Source organism: Melospiza georgiana, chromosome 11, assembly GCF_028018845.1.
Source record: "Melospiza georgiana isolate bMelGeo1 chromosome 11, bMelGeo1.pri, whole genome shotgun sequence".
Taxonomy (NCBI): domain Eukaryota; kingdom Metazoa; phylum Chordata; class Aves; order Passeriformes; family Passerellidae; genus Melospiza; species Melospiza georgiana.
In genome coordinates this window covers 18773293-18795413 of record NC_080440.1, presented here as the reverse complement: position 1 = coordinate 18795413, position 22121 = coordinate 18773293, and the positions used below count along the sequence as shown (strand labels likewise).

General features: G+C 42.9%; 1 protein-coding gene across 1 annotated transcript in view; it reads left to right on the top strand.

Annotated features, from left to right (window-relative positions):
• The window catches only part of VGLL4 (vestigial like family member 4), a 59924-nt gene that overhangs the window by 5052 nt on the left and 32751 nt on the right, over positions 1 to 22121 (top strand). The window contains exon 2 of the mRNA XM_058031750.1: positions 20931 to 21117. Coding sequence (XP_057887733.1) covers positions 20931 to 21117 — 187 coding nt within the window. The remainder of the gene's footprint in view (positions 1 to 20930; positions 21118 to 22121) is intronic.

Genomic DNA, 22121 nt, shown 5'->3' with positions numbered 1-22121 from the left:
CTGGAATCATTTAGCCAGTGAGGTGGTGGAGTCATCATCCCTTGAAGAATTCAAAAAAAGACTGGATGTGGCACTTGCTGCCATGATCTAGTTGAACAGTTAGAACATGGGCTGGACTTGATGATCTTATAGGTCTCTTCCAGTCTTGAACTTCTGTGATTCTGTGATTTGGGAATTGTTGCCTTGGCATCTGGACGTGAATACATCTGATACTCTTCTCCGCAGCCCTTGCTGCCAGTTCCCAGCGATGGGCAGTTTAATGAGCGGTGCTTTCAGCTGATTGCCCTGCTCCTAACGAGCTCAGCGCCCCGGGGAAGCTGCCGGGAGCCCTGGCTGAGGCGCAGCAGCGCTCTGAGGGAGGCTGGCACTCCCCATCCGGTGACAGGGATTGAGGCTGCAACATCTGCACCTCGTTCTGTGCTGGAAACTCGCTGAGCTGCAGCTCCGTGATCCTTCATTACCCCTGCTGAGGTAACGCCGTGCTCAGTGACACAGAGCAGAGCACAGGTGATGCTGCTCCTGGACTCCGGGGCCGTTCTCCTGCTTTCCCACGGAATATGCACGAGGAGGAGCAGTCTCCAGGCAGATCTCTTTCCTTCTGGTGTTTGTCACAGATGGTGCTGGCTTGCAAGGCACGTTTCTGCCTTCCTTCCTCTCCCTCTCCCTGGGTTATTGCTGCATTCTCAGAGCTGCAACTGCTGTGCTGGGAAAGGTATAAAGAAATGCAATAAGAGGCTAAGAAATCCCCCAGGCGTGTTACTTATAGTTATGCAGAGTTCTCTGGATAGTCCAGAAGACTGGGATTTTTATTTTTTTTTTTTTTAATGAAGAAAATTGGATCCAGATTTTAGCAAAACACCCCTTTTGGGTTGCAGGACAGCTTTCATTAGTTAGTGGCATGTTACATAATTATTACTGACTTCCTGTGAGGCTGAAGTTCCTTGGCTTGCAGAGCTTGGGTGTCCTCTCAGGGCACTCAGAGCATCCTGAAAATGTCTGTGCCTGCCCCAAAAGGCACTTCAGATCTTTGCTGTCAGATCCTGCTCACTTCATTTGCTTCTTCATGAAATGCAACATGTTTTCTTAAGTTCTAAAAAAGAGTTTCCATCAGCTCTCTCTGCTGACCTTGCAATTTTCTCTTTCTCTACCATCAGTTTCTCCGATTAACTGCAAAGTTTGGGTTAGTTTCTAAAGATGTAAAATGACTTAAGCACTATTCTTCTGCTGAGAATTGGATAAGAATCTCCTTCATGGCAAATTAAGTGTTCTTATTTGTAACACAGTGTAAAATTTCTGTTCAAAGCCATGGGAATTAAGATGCACCTACAGAACAGCTCCCCATTTATAGAACATTCTGTGGGTTTTGCATTTTCAATCTCTTTCATCTTCAGGAAAACAACAAAGAGCCCCAGCTTCACAGTTGGGCTTTTCTTGCTCATTTCCTCCTAGCATGAAGTTGGGAATATCCTCTTTAGGGCTGACATCAAAATTCAGTTTATTTTCTTCCTCCATCAAAGGCAGGATAGATTTAGGTCATACTTGAACTTTTTTTTTCTTTTCCCCTGGAGTTCTGTTGTTCTCACCCTGGATGCTAGTTCAGCATTTGTACTGAGAACTCAAACAAGGAAATTAAAAACCCAAATATAATAGAGTGTTATCCCACAGCTTGCTGTAGATAAGATAGGCAGCATATTTTTTTTCCTGAGATAAAAGGTAGTGAGGTTTGCAGCAGTAAGTTGAAGTCTGTGTTAATGAGCAATTTGCTTAAAGGCTGTAACTTGTTACTCACAAGTCAAATTTGTTACAGTGCCAGCTCTCTTTGGATATAAATCCAGGGATTTTAGGAGACATTGAAAAAGCTTAAATTGCTCCAAAGTTTGAACAATGCCCTGCATTGTATGGAGAGCTGTTAGAGAAAAAATAAAGCTTCAACAACAGTCTTCATTGTGTGGCATCTAAAATTATGAATGAAAAAGTTCATCCATATGTATTGGCTTTGCCTTTTTTAAATATCTGCTTTGCATGAAAATAGCCTTCTATTAATTTCTTCTTGAGCTTTAATACAGATGGGCCTTTATATTTGATTTTGGCTGAATAGGCTGCAGAGTTTGAACATGCTGCATGCACACACGGTGCCAAGCAATTGAGCAAAGTTGTTTACACTAACAATAATCCAGCAGGACACAGCCCATCATTTCTCCCTGATAATGGTGTGAGGTAGTGCTGAGCACAAGTTCCTGGAGAAGTGTTTACAAGAACGGCTTTATGCTTCCTCAGCCTCGGAGAACTGCAGGGCTTTGGGCTTGAATCCCTTCTTTACAGGCAGCCAGCTTTTCCTGCAGCCTGCATCATCCCCTGCAAATTGCTCTGCAGCTCAGACACAGGGGCATTGTGTGTCCCTGCCTTGGGGATGGCTGTGCCGTGAGGCTGAGGGGCAGGACAGGCAGCAGCGGTGCCAGCAGGTCCCTCTGCACCTCCACAGTGCCCCTGGGGTGGTTCATCTGCCAGCTCCTTCACACCTTGTCATTGTCAGCCTTCCTGCGGTGGGTGAGGAGCTCAGGGAGCACTGCTGTGTGTCCTGGGAGGGCTGGGGGCAGTTGAGCTCTTAATTAGGGTCATCTCTGCCCACTTGTAATCCTCATGTCACAGATGGATGGAGCTGCAAGGGGTTTGCTCTTCATAGCAGGAGTAGCTGGCACTGGTTGGAGGGTAGGGTGAGCTTGGGGGGTTTCACAGAATGTCCTGAGCTGGAAGGGACACGTGGGGACCATGAGTCTGGCTCCTATCTCTGCACAGACCCCAACAATCCCACCCTGGGCATCCCTGGGAGCTCCTGCAGCTCTGGGGGCTGTGCCCATTCCCTGGGGAGCCTGGGCAGTGCCCAGCACCCTCTGGGGTAGATCTCTTTCCCTGAGATCCACCCTGATGCAACTTGAGGCCATTCCCTTAGAAAAGGTCATTCTTGTTAAGAAACATCTCAGTGCAGCTTCTTGTGCAACCCTGGGGAGGCTGAGGGACCCAGCACCAGCACAGCATTGGTTCCTGCCAAAGGGAAAGTCACCCAGAAACCTGGTGAGGTGATGGGACTCCATCAGAGATCCTGTTTTATAGGCATGGCAGTCCTTAAAGTCACCAGAAACCTGGTGAGGTGATGGGACTCCATCAGAGATCCTGTTTTATAGGAATGGCAGTCCTTAAAGTCACCAGAAACCTTGGTGGGGTGATGGGACTTCATCAGAGATCCTGTTTTATAGCAATGGCAGTCCTTAAAGTCATTCACAAACCTTGGTGAGGTGATGGGACTTCATCAGAGATCCTGTTTTATTGGAATGGCAGTCCCTAAAGTCACCCAGAAACCTGGTGAGGTGATGGGACCCCATCAAAGATCTTCAGAGATCCAGTTTTAGTAGGAATGGCAGTCCTTAAAGTCACCCTCAAACCTGGGTAAGGTGATGGAGCTCGATCAAAGATCCTGTTTTAATAGGAATGGCAGTCCTTAAAGTCATGTACAAACCTAGGTGAGGTGATGGGACTTCATCAAAGATCTTCAGAGATCCTGTTTCAATAGCAATGGCAGTCCTTAAAGTCACCCAGAGACCTGGTGAGGTGATGGGACTTCATCAGAGATCCTGTTTTAGTAGGAATGGCAGTCCTTAAAGTCACCCAGGAACCTGAGTGAGGTGATGGGACCCCATCAAAGATCTTCAGAGATCCAGTTTTAGTAGAAATGGCAGTCCTTAAAGTCACCAGAAACCTGGATGAGGCGATGGGACTCCATCAGAGATCCTGTTTTAGTAGGAATGGCAGTCCTTTAATCTCAGGGTGATGTGGGTGCTGGGGACAAAAGTGTGTAACTGAGGTTGGAATCATTCCTTATCTCAGTTCCCCAGCTGGTTGGTGTCAGATTATTTTTAAACAGGAGTTTATAGAGTGTTTCCTTGCCTAAATTTCATGGCACTGTTTGGTAACTGTTTTTTTAAGTAACACTTTTTCCCTTTTCTTTTAAACTTGATTGTTGCCAGTGTTAAAAGCAAGAACTTGTTACACATAGTAGCACTTGGTGAAGTTCAGCTTTTCCCCTGAAATGTTGTGTGATACTTTGTGCCTCATTTTGGTTTTTAAGAAGAAGCTCACCCGCAGCAGTGTTCGTGGACAGAAGCAGATAATATTTGGGATAAAGTGGAATGTTAAAGTGGAATGTTACAGCCTGGGTGGCACTCAGGGAGGAAGGGAAGTTGCCTTCAGCAGGCTCAGCTCCCTCCCAGAACCCATGGCTGCTGTCCTCTCCTGATTGCCCTCATCACCAGGGCCTGTGATGATTTAAAGCCGTGTTCCTTCTCACTGCTCCTCTCTGGAGTGCTCGCTGTCAGCTGGGAGCAGCAGGCAGTGCAGTGCACAACTTTCCTCCCGTTCTTCCAAATGTTGCTGGCAGGTTCCAGGAAACAGATTTGCTCTCCCAGGGAAAGGCTGGAACCAGTTGTGTTTAAAAAGCAGTAGATTTTCCTGGAAACCCATTTGACAGGGCAGGCATGGAAACCTCTCAGCACTGCACTTTCCTGCTTTGGGAGGTTTCATATTTACTTCTCAGCATGCAGAAATAGGGATTTTTGCATTTGAATATGGGTTGTAGCTAGATGTGAGAGAGATTTAGTAAATTTTTTTTTTCCCAGGGTAGAAATGCCACTGTTGTATGGGAATATAAACCAATTTGGAACATTTTTTATGTTTAGTTTTAACTCAAAATCTCAGATCAGCAGATTGGCAGTACCCTTTGTAGTTACAACCTACAAAGTGTCCAGCTCAGCCATCTTTTGCATGAGAAAAGTGAAACCCAGAACTGCCCAAATGGAAGACTGAAACCCAAATGGAGCTTTTTGAGTAGCTGTTGTTCTTTTGGGATTGAGTGGGGATTTATTTCTTTTGCAAATGCTATCAACACACTGTTCTTGCACTTTAGAGATGATATTGAGGCTTTTAATTTTGTTGTTTAATTGCTAATGTTTACTTCTGGGAGTAAATTAAGATATTTGTGGCAGTAGCAGGTTTGGACACTTTCAGAGCAGCACCTTTCAGTAAAATGTGATTTCTTGGCTCCTGATTACAACATTGGAGTTGTTTTCTGTGATGCTCTGCTGATTGTAATTAAATATCCCTGTGAAGAAAATTAAACTGTCCAGGTAAAGGGAAACCATTTCTATGAATCTAAATGATCTGGGAAGATCAGTGCATGCCAAGTAAAATAGGACTATTCAGTGGTTCTGTTTATATTCTTTGGAAAGCAACATCTTTAAAGACAAAACTGCTCTTAGCACAGAGAAAAGCAGCTGCCACAAGTGTGGCACCTCCTCTGTGGTGCTTTTCTCCAGAACACGAAATGAGGGAAGTGCTGCATGATTCATGTGAGGCAAGTCTGAACTCGGCCAGTTCCTTGGATTTAGTATAAATATTTATGGCATTGAAGGGGATCTTTTTTTTATTTTAAATTTAATATTTTTCCTCATGCTCTGGATCCTTTTTAGATGTGCTCCTCAGCCATCTGGTGAGCAGTGGTGCTTGTTTAACCCCCCCAGGCTGGAGTTTTCCTGCTGTGCCCTCTCAGAGCTCTGTGCTTGCTGTGGGCTGGGGCTGCTCGGGCACTGCTGACTGAAGGCTTTTCCTGCTGAACACTCCAAACCCTGAGGTGAGCACTCTGCTCTTGTCCTGCTGCAGGCATCACACTGAGCCATTTACCACAGGTAGCAAAAATGGCAATTCCAGCATTAGCAGGGATGTTCACAGTTGAACATGTTACCTGAGCCTTGCCTGGGTTCTCGAGCTTCAAAAACGCTTCTCTCACTGATGTTGCATAATCCATGAATTTAACTCAGCTCATCACAAAAAAAAAAGTTTAAAAATTATTATATTTCTTGAAAAACTCTTAAAAGTCCAAACATCTAAGACTGAAGGTAGCAAAAATAGCAATTCCAGCATTAACAAGGATATTTACAGTTAAACATGTTACTTGAGCCTTGCCTGGGTTCTCTATCTTCAAAAATGCTTCTCTCACTGATGTTACATAATCCACGTATTTAACTCAGCTCATCACAAAAAAAAAGTGTAAAAATTTGTTATCTTTCTTGAAAAGCTCTTAAAAGTCCAAATATCTAACATTGAAGGTAGCAAAAGTAGGAATTCCAGCATTAACAAGGATGTTTACAGTCTTGGCTGGGTTCTCTATCTTCAAAAACGCTTCTCTCACTGATGTTACATAATCCATGTATTTAACTCAGCTTGTCACAAAAAAAAAAAAAGTTTAAAAATTATTATATTTCTTGAAAAACTCTTAAAAGTCCAAATATCTAACATTGAAGGTAGCAAAAATAGCAATTCCAGCATTAACAAGGATATTTACAGTTAAACATGTTACCTGAGCCTTGCCTGGGTTCTCGAGCTTCAAAACGCTTCTCTCACTGATGTTACATAATCCACGTATTTAACTCAGCTCAGCACAAAAAAAGTGCAAAAATTTGTTATCTTTCTTGAAAAACTCTTAAAAGTCCAAACATCTAAGACTGAAGGTAGCAAAAATAGCAATTCCAGCATTAGCAGGGATGTTTACAGTTAAACATGTTACCTGAGCCTTGCCTGGGTTCTCGAGCTTCAAAAACGCTTCTCTCACTGATGTTACATAATCCACATATATAAATCAGCTCGTCACAAAAAAAAAGTTTAAAAATTATTATATTTCTTGAAAAACTCTTAGAAGTCCAAATATCTAAGACTGAAGGTAGCAAAAGTAGGAATTCCAGCATTAACAAGGACATTTACAGTTAAACATGTTACCTGAGCCTTGCCTGGGTTCTTGAGCCTCAAAAACGCTTCTCTCACTGATGTTACATAATCCACGCATTTAACTCAGCTTGTCACAAATAAAATATTTAAAAAATTGTTGTCTTTCTTGAAAAACTCTTAAAAGTCCAAATATCTAAGACTATGACTACTTTGAGGTATATTACATTACATTAATCTTAAAACTCTTAAAGCATTACATTACCTACATCCTAAAACTCTTAAAAGAATTTTAACTCTTAAAACATGACATTACTTACATCTTAAAACTCTGAAAAGAATTTTAACTCTTAAGACATTACGTTAGATACATCCTAAAACTCCTACAAGTCTTAATATCTGACTGTGACTCCTTTGAGGTACATTACATTGCATACATCCTAAAACTATTAAAAGAATTTTAACTCTTAAAACACTACATTGCATACATCCTAAAACTCTTAAAAGAATTTTAACTCTTAAAACATATTACATACATCCTAAAACTCTTCAAAGAATTTTAACTCTTAAAACACTACATTACATACATCCTAAAACTCTTCAAAGAATTTTAACTCTTAAAACACATTACATACATCCTAAAACTCTTCAAAGAATTTTAACTCTTAAAACACTACATTGCATACATCCTAAAACTCTTCAAAGAATTTTAACTCTTAAAACACTACATTACATACATCCTAAAACTCTTAAAAGAATTTTAACTCTTGAAACATATTACATATATCCTAAAACTCTTAAAAGAATTTTAACTCTTAAAACACTACATTACATACATTCTAAAACTCTTAAAAGTGCAAATGACTAAGACTGACTGCTCTGAGGGGCATTATCCTTGCCCTAGCAGCTGATCTGTGGTGCTCTGAGTTGTTCTTTGCAGCACAGTGAATTGAACACTGCCCTGTTGGAGTTCCAAGTGTTTCTCAACTGGTGTGTTTAGCAACAAGTATGACAGCAAACGTTTTAATGCTCACATCTGCATAGATTTTTAATCCTCTCTGCACAATCCTTGCTCTCACAGAAGCCCAGTTAATGCAACTTTGTGAAATAAACCATGGCTGTTGTCCTTATTTACAGTGGGGAATAAAGAGCTGCAACTGGTTGAATTCACAGAAGTTTGGGGTAAAGCTGACAGCAGCATTCCAAGTGCCTCCATTGGAATATTTTGTCACAGCTGCTAAACCTTGCTGTGACCTCTGAGTAAAGAAAATTGCTTTTAGCTGTTTGAGATGTTGAAATAAAATGTCATTAATAAGCTAAACAGGTATGAACAGTGATGGACTTGATCCTTCCATTGTGCTCAGCAGTCATGGAGGGGAAACAGGAGCTTCTGGACCCAAATCCTGGGACTTTGGTCCCTCTGTAGTGACCCCACCCAAGCTGAGGTGATGGAATCTCCTTCTGTGGATGCAGTTGAGACTTTTGAGATGAGAAGAGGAATGAGGCCCTGCAGACAGTGCTGGGGAGAATTGGAAGTTTCCCTGTCTGAGGCACAGGAGCTCCTCAGGTCGGTTCCCTGAGATCAGAGCCCGCTGAGCTGGATAAAAGGAATGTGCCCACAGATGTTCATTGTTATATTCTCTTTGCAGGATGAGTTGGGATCAGAGGCTCAATGAAACAGCAGCCCAGCTGGGCTCCTGCAGTGCAGGCCAGGCTGAGCCCATTTAAACCTTTTAATTAATCCTCAGTGTCCCACTGCCCCCAGCACTGCTCTTTGGTCCCGTTAAAAACTTCACAAACTGCTTAATTATGGCGTGGAACACCTTAAACGTGTGCTAAGGGGGTAGAGAGCTGCAGAAATGTTTTCCAGGTGAGATGGGGAAGGTTTAACAGATGATTCACTGGGGAATTACATCCCAGTGATGCAGTGAGAGGTTGGATTTCTCCTGTGGGAGCAGTGTGGTGTGAGTGGTGGCTCACAAACACACAGCTGGTTTTGTTACCCTTGTTTTACCCACCCATCTGCACTTCTGCTCTTTTCTGGCTTCTGTCAGGATTGAGGTGCTTCTGCAGCTCTGAAATAAATAGAGAAGGAACTGGAGTGGTTAAAAATGAGATTCAGGTAAGGACTGGTAGGTGTAGGGCAGCAAGACACAGCCCCAGTTAAAGGCAGAGTGTAACTTTGGTGCTGCTCACCCCTTCCAACCCCACGACTGTCAAGAAAACTTCAAGAACCTCTGCTTGTTCTTGTTTTTCCAAGAGCTCTGGAAAACCTGTCCTCAGTGCCCAGAGAACTGTGAGAAAGGCCGTGCAGGCAGCATGTCATTTCTTGGGAGCGAGCACAATCCCTCCCTCTGTGTGCCCTGCCTTCTCTTCCCCTTGGAGAGAACCCTGATTTGGAGTGACCCTGCAGCTTGGCCCCACAAAGCAGCCTGTGCTTGTGCAACAGCCAGGGCTGCCCAGTGCTGCCATCCCTGCTCCCTGACAGCCTCCAGTCCTCCCTGCCCTGCCCTTCAGTCCTTCTGGGCAGGGATTCATTGTCCACCAGCTCAACCTTGTAGTGGAGCAGCAGTTTGAAAGCTTTGGTGCTCTCTGGTTAGCTAATTTTATTTCTGTACATCTCTTCATAATTTTATTTCTCTTCACCACTTCATTTTCTTTTTCCCCAGTAAAATCAATGTAGTTGTGTGTCATGAACCCAAGATTAAAAACTTCTTTAGATTTTTAGATAAAACACAGATGGAGTTTTATCTTTTTCCTTAGTGGTGCTGTTTGTTTTGGAAGCCAGTCCTGTCAGGAACAACGGTGATATTTTGGCTTTTGTGTGTTTCTTTATACCAGAGAAAATTAGAAAATGGAGAAATTAGATGGAATCCTTTCTCTTAATCTAATGAGCTGCACTTTTCTAGAAGTTCCTGGATGATCAAACACTGCATGAGAGCAGCCCCTGAGGGAGTGTTGAGCTGTACCTCACAATAACACAGATCAGAGGGCTGGAGGTCCTGCATTGTGCCCCACCCAGGCCTTGGGCTGAGCTGAATCTGCTTTATTCTCCTTCTGGGGCAGTGCCTGGGCCCTCCTGCCCAGGAGGAGGGGCCAGGCTGGCACATCTGGCACATCTGCCCTGTGCCATGCTCTGAAGGGCCAGGCTGGCACATCTGCCCTGTGCCATGCTCTGAAGGGCCAGGCTGGCACATCTGGCACATCTGGCCCTGTGCCATGATCTGAAGGGCCAGGCTGGCACATCTGGCACATCTGCCCTGTGCCATGCCCAGACAGGATCAGGTTCCCCTGCACGCCCCCCCTGCCTCCCTGAGGGTTCCAGGCCCCCTGCCCTGTGCAGTTGTCACTGTCCCTCTCTGCTGCCCCTCTGCACCAGGGATTTTGGAGCCCCTTCCCTTGTGAAGGACAAAGGGATTTTGTTCTCCTCACTGGATCTCTGTGGGAGATGGGTTGGGGTTGTTCTGCTCTCAGTGCAGTGAGATCTTGGATATTCTGAGCAGCTGGGCTGGAGGGGCTCAGTGTCCCTCGTGCTGGAGACCATGGGGCTGCACGTCAGGTAGCAAAACCAAAGTGGAAATCCAATTTTCCTTCTGTTTGTGGGGCCAAATGGGATTTTTTTCTCATTTCATTGTGGTTTAGGAAGAGAATTTGGTCACTTGGATCCCTCAGGATCCTGCACAGTGCCCTGAGCAGTGACCCTGCTTTATTCCACCACCCATCCATGTCTTTTCCTCACATTTTAAATCCATCTCCTCCTCTGTTCATTTCTATCCTCTCCTGAGGGCTGCTTTACCTTCCAGGTAGGGAATTTGGGGAGAAATAAAATGGGAATTAAAGGAACATTGCTGGAAAGTGAGATATCACATTTCACAGCTCTTTTAGAGAGCTCGTTTTCTTGATGGTCTGAATTTTTCCACATGTAGCAAAGGAGGATAATGTGAGAAAAGGTGTTCAGAGCATGTTTCTATTAAACTGCAATAAAAACCTGTAGTACTTCTAAAAATAGGCTCCAGTTGAAATAAGTGGAATATTTTTTTACCTTTCTATTGCACCTTTTGCTCCAAACCCTCATGAAGGAGAGTGTGCACAATTTATTGGATTTATTTTTAGTGTGTGAACATCTCAGAATGAATATTTGGAGCATGTTTGTAGCACTGTGTTCATACCCACAAGGGACACTGGACACCCAGAATTTGATTTGTGTTACAGCCATGGAATATCAGCCATTGGAGCAGGAGGGTTACACTTGAGTGTCCAGTAATAGAAATAATATTAAAAAAAAATCCAAAACCAACCAAACAGAGGCAAGGTAACAAATATTTTCTCTTGAGGGGAATTATTCAAATCTGAGCTTTCACAAATTGAATTTGTCTCTCTTTGCCATCACATGCCAGCTCAGCTATAAGGTAGGATTTAGTGAAATATTTATTTCTTGAAATACAGCTTTAGCCCAAATTTTGCACTTTGTTCTTGTGACCTTGCTGTGACTTTGATTTACTTTTGGAATAGATGGCAGGGCTCCTGGCTTGGATTATTTCAGCTGGTCTTTGATTAGTTTACCTTTGCCATATTTTATGTAACAAAGTCATTTAAGTCTCTCAGTCTTGGTGAGGTTTCCCCTGCAAGGTTCCCCTGTTCTTTCTGGTGACCAAAGAAAGAACACCTGGATTTAAAACCACCTTTGGTCAGGGAAACAACATCTTCAACATGTTCCCTGAATTATATTTCGCTCACAAAGCTTTTTTTTGATAATTCTCTTACATTTTCAATAGAATCACATTATCACACGTGTCTTTTGCTGCCCAGCAAAGAGGAATGTCATGTTTGCTAAATAAAAATGAATATGGAATTGGCTGTTTTCTGCATACAGTGTAGAGGATTCTTCTCCCTTCCTTCCTTCCTCCCCTCCTGTGTTTGGGATGCCCAAAGTGCTGCCCTTGGCTGCACTCAGGAGCTAGGCTTGGCCCAGAGCTTGGTTCGTCTCTGAGCAAAGACAAAATGATAATTGTGCAATTTTTAGTCCCTTTTAACTCACTGTGGGTGCTTGATGCAGGATTTTCCTGGGAGAGTGGCAGAAAGGCTCAGAGTTGTTCCTGGGCTGCAGGGACACAAACCCATCCTCTGCCAGAGAAATCCTTTTCTGATATTGATGTAACAAATACTGCAGCCAGCCCTGGTGTGATTTACCTGGAGATCAGTGTAGTTTTACATTGACTGCATCCAAATTGTGCCTGCCAGATAACTGAAACTTTGTTTTAGCCACAGTACAGGTACCCTGAGCAGAAAAATCAACACTTTTTTCAGTTTTGTAAGAGTTCCCTAAATGGGACGTGATCTTAGTGAGAGAATCCATGAAATAATCTCATGGTCCAAAGTTAGACCCAAGGCTGGGTTTATTGTTGGCCTGGAAGTGAGCACAGCCTCACGTCCCAACTGCTGAGGTGTGAAAGCTGCACTTGGACAGAGCAAATATCGAGGAGCTCTGCCAGACCACAGCATTCAAATTTATCCCACCCTGCTTTCTCTGTGGCACCTCTGCTGCCATGTTTGTTCCCATGCCATCAATCCTTACCTCCCTACCAAGGACACTCCCTCAGGTATTTTTAGGTACCAGGGAAAATAAAATACCCGGTTACCTGAACATTTTCAGCCATTGTGGAAGTGCTCAGCAAAGATTTTTTAATTAATCTTATGTATTTGTGAAAGAGTTTGTGGAACGGAAGCAGTTGCCCAGGCAAGGCAGTTGCTGTAGCCATGGTGTTTTGTACAGCTGTGCTTTTACACAAAACAACTCCTCACAAAGTGTGAGGAGAGACAATTTCAGATGAGTAAGGAGCAGATCACAGAATCACAGAATCACAGAATCACAGAATCACAGAAGTTCAAGGCTGGAAGAGACCTATAAGATCATCAAGTCCAGCCGATGTTCTAACTGTTCAACTAGAACATGGCAGCAAGTGCCACATCCAGTCTTTTTTTGAATTCTTCAAGGGATGACGACTCCACCACCTCACTGGCTAAATGATTCCAGTATCTGACCACTCTTTCTGTGAAATATTTCCTTCTTAATTCTAACTTACATCTCGCTTGACGCAGCTTGAGACTGTGTCCTCTTGTTCTATCTGTTGTTGCCCGGAGAAAGAGGCCGACCCCAGCTCAGCACAGGCACCCTTCAGGAGAGACCGACCCCAGCTCAGCACAGCCACCCTTCAGGAGAGGCCGACCCCAGCTCAGCACAGCCACCCTTCAGGAAGCTGAAGAGAGTGATAAGGTCACCCCTGAGTCTCCTGAGTCTCCTTTTCTCCAGGCTGAACAACCCCAGCTCCCTCAGTCGTTCCTCACACAGCTTGTGCTCCAAGCCCCTCACCAGCCTCGTTGCTCTCCTCTGGACACGCTCAAGTAACTCGATGTCCCTCCTGAAGTGAGGGGCCCAGAACTGGACACAATACTCCAAATGGGGTGATGTTGGCTTGGGGGAGGCAAATTTGCCATTTTCTGCCTGTTGCACTGCAGTTTTTGGTACATAATGCAGCATTTTCAGGACCTAATGAATAGAAATCCTCTCTAATTTTGATGAACAAGACATTTTTGGAAGGAGCCTGCTGCAGGCTGCCAGCGCTGCTGCTGCCACACCAAATTCTGGCTCCTCTGTGAGGCTTTTGAAGGGCAGAGGAGCAGAGTGGGTGGAGGTGATTGAATGCAGAGGTCACCATTGGATGTCCCTGGGAGCAGAACGTGTCCCTGCTTGGCAGGCAGGGCCAGCTGCAGGAGCCAGCCCAGAGCTGTCACTTCAGTCTCTGCATTTGGGTTTGGCCGTGGCTTTTCTGGCACACAGATCTGTGCACAGTGGTAGCCAGAGCTCGCTTCCAGGAGTAAGTGCTGCTCATGTGTTTTGTAAACGGAGGAGAAGAGGCTTTTTGCCAGTTTTTCTCCAACATGTGTATGTGACTTTTTGGTTTCCTAAATTAGCTTTTTGTTATCGTGGCAGAAAGTCAGTAAAATATGTGGCAGATCAAGGAATCAGTAGGTTGGCTGCTGTGAGAAATCTGTCAATTATAATAAAGAATATTTCCAAGATCTGATGTCTCAGCAGCATGTTTTAGTCAGGCTGTTGCCATTAATACTTAATTTTTGTTGTTCTGTACTTTGCTGTTTTATTATGCTCTCCAGATAGGCCTGTTTAATGTACTCTGAAGGAAACACAGACTACTGTGGCTCTGTTTATAGTGGTTGATCTACTGCTTCCCAGAATGAAATCTTATTTAAGCTCATCTGAAATCATAACTTCTGTAGAAGCAGCCCTGAAATGAAGTAGTGGTGCAGAATGCTGGGTTTGGGATAAAGGACTTTGTTTGAGGAACTTGTGCTGCCTTCCCCGCGTGGTATTTGATAGCTCCAATCATGAGATTATTTTTATTTTCTGCATCAATTGGAATTTTTATGCCATTTATCCCAATTTATGTTGGCACTGACTTGATTTCAGTGTTTGCCATAGTGGAATAAAACATTCCACATTGCCATAGTGGAATAAAAGCTTCAAGTTTAGAAATTTGTTTAGAAATTTGTTCCAATCTATTTGTTATTCAACCTCCTAATGATTTTTAGAACACAGTGATAGAAAATCAAATAAATTTTGTTTTATAGTATCATTTTCACATCTGTATTGCTTTTCTAAAGATCTTGGCTTTTCAGAATATGCCATAGTTTAGAAGTTTCTTCCAATCTATTTGTTATTCAACCTCCTAATGATTTTTTAGAACATAGTGGTAGAAAATCAAATAAATTTTGTTTTATAGTATCTTTTTCACATCTGTATTGCTTTTGTGAAGATTGACTTTTCAGAATATGCCATAGTTTAGAAATTTGTTCCAATCTACGATTATTAGAACACAATGATAGAAAATCAAATAAATTTCATTTTATAGTATCTTTTTCACATCTGAATTGCTTTTGTAAAGATCTTGGCCTTTCAGAATATTCCATAGTTTAGAAATTTGTTCCAATCTCTTTCTTATTCACTCTCCTAATGATTTTTACAACATAGTGATAGAAAATCAAATAAATTGTTTTATAGTGTCTTTTTCACATCTGTATTGCTTTTCTGAAGATCTTGGCTTTTCAGAATATGCCATAGTTTAGAAATTTATTCCAATCTACGATTATTAGAACACAGTGATAGAAAATCAAGTAAATTTTATTTTATAGTATCTTTTTCACTGTATTGATTTTGTGAAGATCTTGGCTTTTCAGAATATGCCATAGTTTAGAAATTTGTTTGAATCTCTTTGTCATTTAATCTCCTAATGATTTTTAGAACACAGTGATAGAAAATCAAATAAATTTCATTTTATAGTATCTTTTCCACTGTATTGCTTTTGTAAAGATCTTGGCTTTTCAGAATATTCCATAGTTTAGAAGTGTCTTCCAATCTATTTGTTATTCAATCTCCTAATGACTTTTAGAACACAGTGATAGAAAATCAAGTAAATTTTATTTTATAGTATCTTTTTCACATCTGTATTGCTTTTGTAAAGATCTTGGCTTTTCAGAATATTCCATAGTTTGGAAGTTTCTTCCAATCTATTTGTTATTCAATCTCCTAATGATTTTTAGAACATAGTGATAGAAAATCAAGTAAATTTTATTTTATAGTATCTTTTTCACATCTGTATTGCTTTGGTAAAGATCTTGGCTTTTCAGAATATGCCACAGTTTAGAAATTTGTTTGAATCTCTTTGTTATTTAATCTCCTAATGATTTTTAGAACACAGTGATAGAAAATCAAATAAGTTTCATTTTATGGTATCTTTTTCACATCTGTATTGCTTTTCTGAAGATCTTGGCTTTTCAGAATATTCCATAGTTTAGAAGTGTCTTCCAATCTATTTGTTATTCAATCTCCTAATGATTTTTAGAACATAGTGATAGAAAATCAAGTAAATTTTATTTTATAGTATCTTTTTCACTGTATTGATTTTGTAAAGATCCTGGCTTTTCAGAATATGCCATAGTTTAGAAATTTGTTTGAATCTCTTTGTTATTTCATCTCCTAATAATTTTTAGAACACAGTGATAGAAAATCAAATAAATTTCATTTTATAGTATCTTTTTCACATCTGTATTGCTTTTGTAAAGATCTTGGCTTTTCAGAATATTCCATAGTTTAGAAATTTGTTCCAATCTCTTTCTTATTCAGTCTCCTAATGATTTTTACAACACAGTGATAGAAAATCAAATAAATTGTTTTATAGTGTCTTTTTCATATCTGTATTGCTTTTCTGAAGATCTTGGCTTTTCAGAATATGCCATAGCTTAAAAATTTGTTCCAATCTACGATTTTTAGAACACAGTGATAGAAAATCAAGTAAATTTTATTTTAGAGTATCTTTTTCACATCTGTGTTGCTTTTGTGAAGATCTTGGCTTTTCAGAATATTCCATAGTTTAGAAATTTGTTCCAATCTGTTATTTCATCTCCTACTGATTTTTAGAATATAGTGATAGAAAATCAAATACATTTTATTTTATAGTGTCTTTTTCATGTCTTTATTGCTTTTGTAAAGATCTTGGCTGTTCAGAATATGCCATGCAAGTAAATGAATCAATAGGAAAAGCTGCCCTTGAAGGTCTTCATGCACTACTGTTTCCTGGGAATTTGGCTTTAGGAACATGAAGCAACTCCTCTCACTAATGAGAGTTTGTCTGCAGGTATTGGAAAAGGTAATTAAAGGTGTGATGCTCATTAATTGAAGTCTGTTTAATGCTCTTGCCCATGATTTTTTAATTAATAGAGTGGCCTGAGGTCACAGTAATTCAATCGAAGACCTTGATGACAAACACCACAACTGAAGAATTCTAAGGGTTTGGTTTTTTTTTTCCTGAAAGTCAATCAACTTGTCAGGAATTTACCCTTGTGGATAAATCCATCTGTCAGACACAGAACAAAAAAGGGGTGATGTGGAGGGATAGAATGTAAGAAAATAATGATAGTGCACAGGTAGTCTCACACCTGAAGGGTTTCAGCTGTACTAATCACAAAGATTAATAACAAGCCTGCCCTTAATAGGCCACAGCTGTGTCCAATGAGAAAATGAGTGCTACAAAAGAGTGGGTTAGGGAATTGAAATTTGTTGTTTGTGCTGTGAAGAAGGAAAAGTCAGTGCTGTGAAGAGCTGCCTATGCGAAATCACTGAGAAGGTACGGGAGCTTTTGTGATAAGATGGTAACAGGGTGAGGGCAGTGCTGGGATTTTCTTTTGAGGAGTTTTAGTTTAATTTAAGGTTGGAATAGGTGCAGCCAGAGCTCTGCAGGACAGAGGCACGTGAGGCTTTCTGGGCTCTAATTGACGCTCACACTCTGTGCTTTAGCAGAGGAAGTTGGGAGGGGGATAGGATGTGGCAGCCCTGTCCCTGCAGCCCATGCCGAGTCACAGGAAGGAAGCTTGCCAGAGCAGGGTCTATTATTGTTCTCCCAGGCTTTGGTGGCTCCTGGAGCTCTCAGCCAGATCTCAAACCCCTCTGGGGTGTCTCTGGCAAGGCACACTTGTTCAAACACCACTTCTGCTGTTGAGGATGTTCCTCTGGGGCCAGAGAAAGGCAAACAGAGCTGGCCATCCTCTGTTTACACAGAGCTGTCCCAGGGCTGGGGAGAGCCCTGCCGGCCTGGCAGGCATTGTGCTGACTGGAAACGCTTGCAGCAGGCTCCTAAAGGGTTAAAATAAAGCACGTTCCTGCTGGTGTCAGGCGAGAGCAGAGCTGCTCTATAGGCAGACGCTACGTCACGGAGTTATCTTTGTTTAGCTTGTCTGTGCTTTATCATGATGCCCAACAGTTTTAATAAAAAAAGAGAAGGAGGAGGAGAAAAAGAAGAAGAAAAAAAAAAAAGCCTAGTATGAATAGTTGTAAGCAGAAGTATCTGAAAGCAGCAGATCTGGAGTGCCTTCCAGCAGCTGCTGGCTGAAACAAAGAGGAGCATTATGAGAGGCACAAGAAATGTGTTTGCTATCTCTGCTCTCAGTTGCAGGGCAGACACAAGCCATCACAGTAATGAATTTTGAAGCCTGGAGTTTGGACTTGGGGAATTTCTAAAACACAGTTGTTTTATCAGAGTGTGTTGCCTTGCCAGCTGTGTGATGGGAGTCTGGTTTCCATGGAGTGTGGTCAGCTGGGGGAGACAAATCGAGTCCCTAAAACAGCACTTGGGGCCATAGTCTCCTCTGTGGTTTCTCTCTCTCTGCTTTAAATTCATGTTTGGTAAGGAGGAAAGTAGTGGGGGAGGAATGTTATTTAAATGAAGAGCACTTTAACCCTAATCAAATGTGCAGGCCCCATGAGAACTCGGGGAGCTGTGCAAAACCAGTATAGGAATTTGCATTTTATCCCTCTAAACAATGTAAAGAGATTTTTTTTTCTTCACTTTTCCTTGTTATCTGGACTCTTTTTGGCGTTGTTCTCCTGCCTGGTGTGGGCAGGAAGAGCTGTACTGTAAGAGAGTCTCTTACTGTCCTGTAAGAGACTCTCACTGCTCCCCCCCATTCAAAGTTTGGTTCATTTGATTAATTTTGGCCCAGTGGTGCTGGTCAGATACCACTATGTTTAGCTGAAGTCTTGGTGTTCCCTGCATAATCAGGAAAATATATTTTTATATTGGATAGGCTTTCTTTAGAAGCCCTTCTTTTCTTTGTTAAACTTCTTAAAATAGGTTTCTTCAAGCATTCAATAGCATTTTAACCAGATTTTACACTCATTCTGAATGTTAATGTATAAATGCTGTTCTTACCACACATAGAAGAAATGAGTATTTTAATTTTGAAACAAAAAATTACCAATTTTGGTAACTGTATAGTAGCAATGTCCTGTTTAAAGGAAAAAGGGCAAGTTTCTGATTTACTGGATTGAAGAATGCCTAGAGAATTTTGGTGTTTTGCAACCACCCAAGTTAGCTTCAATTGGGTATTTCAACTGCCCAGGGCACTTGGGAGCTGCTCAGGAGTCAGTGGGAGTGAGGTGCCCATGTGGAATATGTAATTGCTGTTGTGGAATTTTGTGCTGGAGTCCCCAGAAGTGATGGGAGGTGTAAGAGTGATGGTGCATGGGTGGGAGGACACAAGCTCCAGCCTCAGGTGCTGAAAACTTTATCTCCTGACATTGCTTTTAGGTTATTCCTTTTCAAAGGCACGAGTGAGGGAGATTCCTCATGGAGAGGAACCGCTGTGTTGTGGTTTGCTTTGAAAGTTTAGAACGTGAACACTCTGTAGGTGGGGGTTTCTATTGGCAAAATACAAAGGAAAAATGCACAAATGCACCGATCTGAAAACAATTCCCAAAGGATTTTGTGTGGATAAAAGCTTTTTTCGTGGCACTGGGGTGGTTGTGGGTGCTTCTCAATTAATGTTTGGTTGGAACAGGAGAGCTCTGGGTGTCTGTCCCAGAGCATTTAGCAGGGCACAGTTTTTGCTATTTAGAGCTGAGATGGAAAGTTCCTATTTAGATTTGGTGCCAGAGTCTTTAATAGAAATCATGGCTTGTGGTGTATTATAGGTCAGCGTATATTTGCTAGTTTATATTATGCTGACTAAATTGGCAGAATGCTTATTTTTACTGGTAAACATTCAGGAGGTTTTCTCCTCGCTCCTTCTTTTTCCAACAAAATGTTATTTGTCGTGTGTAGGAATTAAGGCAGCATTTTGTAAATCATCTGCCTCGGTGATGATGTGAAAATGTGTGGTGGCACACAAAGATTTCCATTGTCAGGTACCACAGGGCTCTAGATGGAGTTAACTTAGGCCTAATTTTAGGTCTGGAAATTATGGCTGTGCAAAAAACAAAATGCTTCTGACAGTGTTGGAAAAATACAAAGTCTAAACTCCAGCAAATGCAGCTATTTCAGGAATATTACCAGAATAGGTAACCCTGGTTAATTTAGCTCTTCTCCAAGCCCCTGATGGAGCCCCAAAAGCACTATTTTTTACATCTTTAAATCCCTATGAGGTCTAAATCCGACCAGAGGATGTGAGTTCCAGTAAAGTCCGTGAAGTGAAGTGCAGTACTGTGCTCCAGGCTATAGGAGTAGTGAGACATTTAATGGCAATGGGGAAAGCCTGGTCACGCTTTAGCGCCTGCTGAGCAAGGATGTGTCCTGTGCTCTGCACAACCAACTGTGCCAGCGCTGGAGTTACTGACACAGCTCCCGTATTGCAATGGCTTTTTGGAAATGAGCATTTCTGTGATTCCCTGCTGAAGAATTGTGCTCTTTTGTTCCTGGGTCCAAACATATGTTTAAAGTATAGAGAAGGACGTTTAGGGACATATTTAAAAGTTGAATCAGCAAGTTCCAGTTTCCCCCCTAATTCTTCCCTTGCATACTTATACCAGACAAGCTTGTTTTGGACAGCATTTTATAAAGGGAATCATCTGAGAATGATTCCGAATCATTCGAACGTTTATTCAGTTTTAGATCTGGAATATTTGGCATTAACGTGAACTGTAGCCCTGGAATTTATAACCCGACTGTAAGAAGAGGAACAAAGCTTTTATTTCTCTGTGAATAGTCATGGTTTGCAGAGTGAGGTAATCACAGCCCGGCGCTGGGATTGCAGCCTGCCAGGGGAGGAACCTGAGTGAAAAAGCTGAGGGGGGAAATCTGAGTGAAAAAGCTGAGGGGGAAATCTGAGTGAAAAAGCTGAGGGGGAAATCTGAGTGAAAAAGCTGAGAGAGGGAACCTGGGTGAAAAAGCTGAGGTGGGAAAACTTGAGTGAAAAGGCTGAGGGGGGAAAACTTGAGTGAAAAAGCTGAGGGGGGAAACCTGCATGAAAAAGCTGAGGGGGAAAAACCTGAGTGAAAAAGCTGAGGGGGAACCTGAGTGAAAAAGCTGAGAAGGGAATCTGAGGGGGGATCTGAGTGAAAAAGCTGCTGCAAAGATGGTTTAGTTCAGCCTTTGAGATCATGTGGGGTGGGCTACCCCTCTCCTGGTGCCTTTTCTCACTGCTTCTTCCAGCATAAACTGTGGCTTGGGATGCCTTGTCCATTCTAGAACCGCATCCCACGTGTGCAGTCTGGGAGGTGTCACTGGGGAATTTCGGGGGGTGTCACTGGGGAATTTCGGGGGGTGTTTGTCAGTGTTGTCCCCGTGGGGTGACCCCTGTCGTGTCTCCCCGGGCAGGTGAAGCGGCGCTGAGAGGGGAGCCCCGGATGCAGCCCCTGCAATCCCCCGCGCTCAGCAACCACCGCACGGGCCCGCCGCCCATCAGCCCCAGCAAGAGGAAGCTCAGCATGGACCAAGGGGACGAGGAGCTGGACTGTGAAAACGACCACGTCTCCAAAATGAGCCGCATGTTCAACCCGCATCTGTAAGTGCCTCGTGTCTGTCCCTGCACGGAGCTGAGCGCTGCCTGCTAAAATCCGCTAAAATCGTGTCCTGGCTCCAACTTTGCGCTCGGCTTTTCCCCTTTGTTCCAGTTTGTGTGGGAGATCTGCACAAGAGCCGCCGCGATTAGATGGGTTTTCATGTTTTCTTTTGTTTTTGTACAGCGTGAAGTAACAGGAATTAGCTCAGCCTAACTATTTATAGCAAGCCATACGTATTCACCTTGCGATTCCTGCAGCATTGTTCCCTCGCTCTTTGTAAGGCGCTCCTTTCACTTCCCCCCATTCTCAGGCTCTCTGGCTGGGGGTGGGGAGGCAGCAGCAGGAGGAACACGAGTGCTTTGCATTTTTCCGAGGCCAGCAGCTCCGAGCCAGCTGCTTCCTGGGCTGCCTTGACAACTGGGCAAGCCGCAGTTGTTGCTAAACATTCCTGCTCTGACAGTCAGGTGTGGAATGTGCCGGCCAGGTAAGGCGTTGATGAGCCGTGTTGGGCAATCGGCAGATGCCATTGCTGGGAATGCGAGCCTGGCTGGCACTGCTGCAGAATTCCTGGCATTCCTGCCTGGAGGAAGCCGTGGATGGAGCTCCTGTGGCTGCTGCCTCAGCTCCTGCAGCCCCGGCATTCCGTGCATTCCACAGTCATGGGATGTGGACTGAGGGATTTATCCTGCCATAAATCACCGCAGCCTTACTCACAGGCTGGGCCCGCAGTCTGCAGCCTTGGAATTTGTTACAAATCGGGAATCCAGCGCTGAAGTAATGCAAAACAATGAAAGCTCGCTTCTCATTTACAGCATACCTCCTCCTCTCCCCGAAAAATTAACTATTTATAGCCTTGCTCTGGGGCCAGGAGGGCTTGGAAAGAACCCTGTGCTGCATTTCTGGATGCATGACACAACTGAGGGGCTTTATGGCATTTTTGAAATGTTATGTAACTTTATGGGGGAAAAGTGTGATTTTTTTTTTTAAAGGCTCATTTTCTACTGAT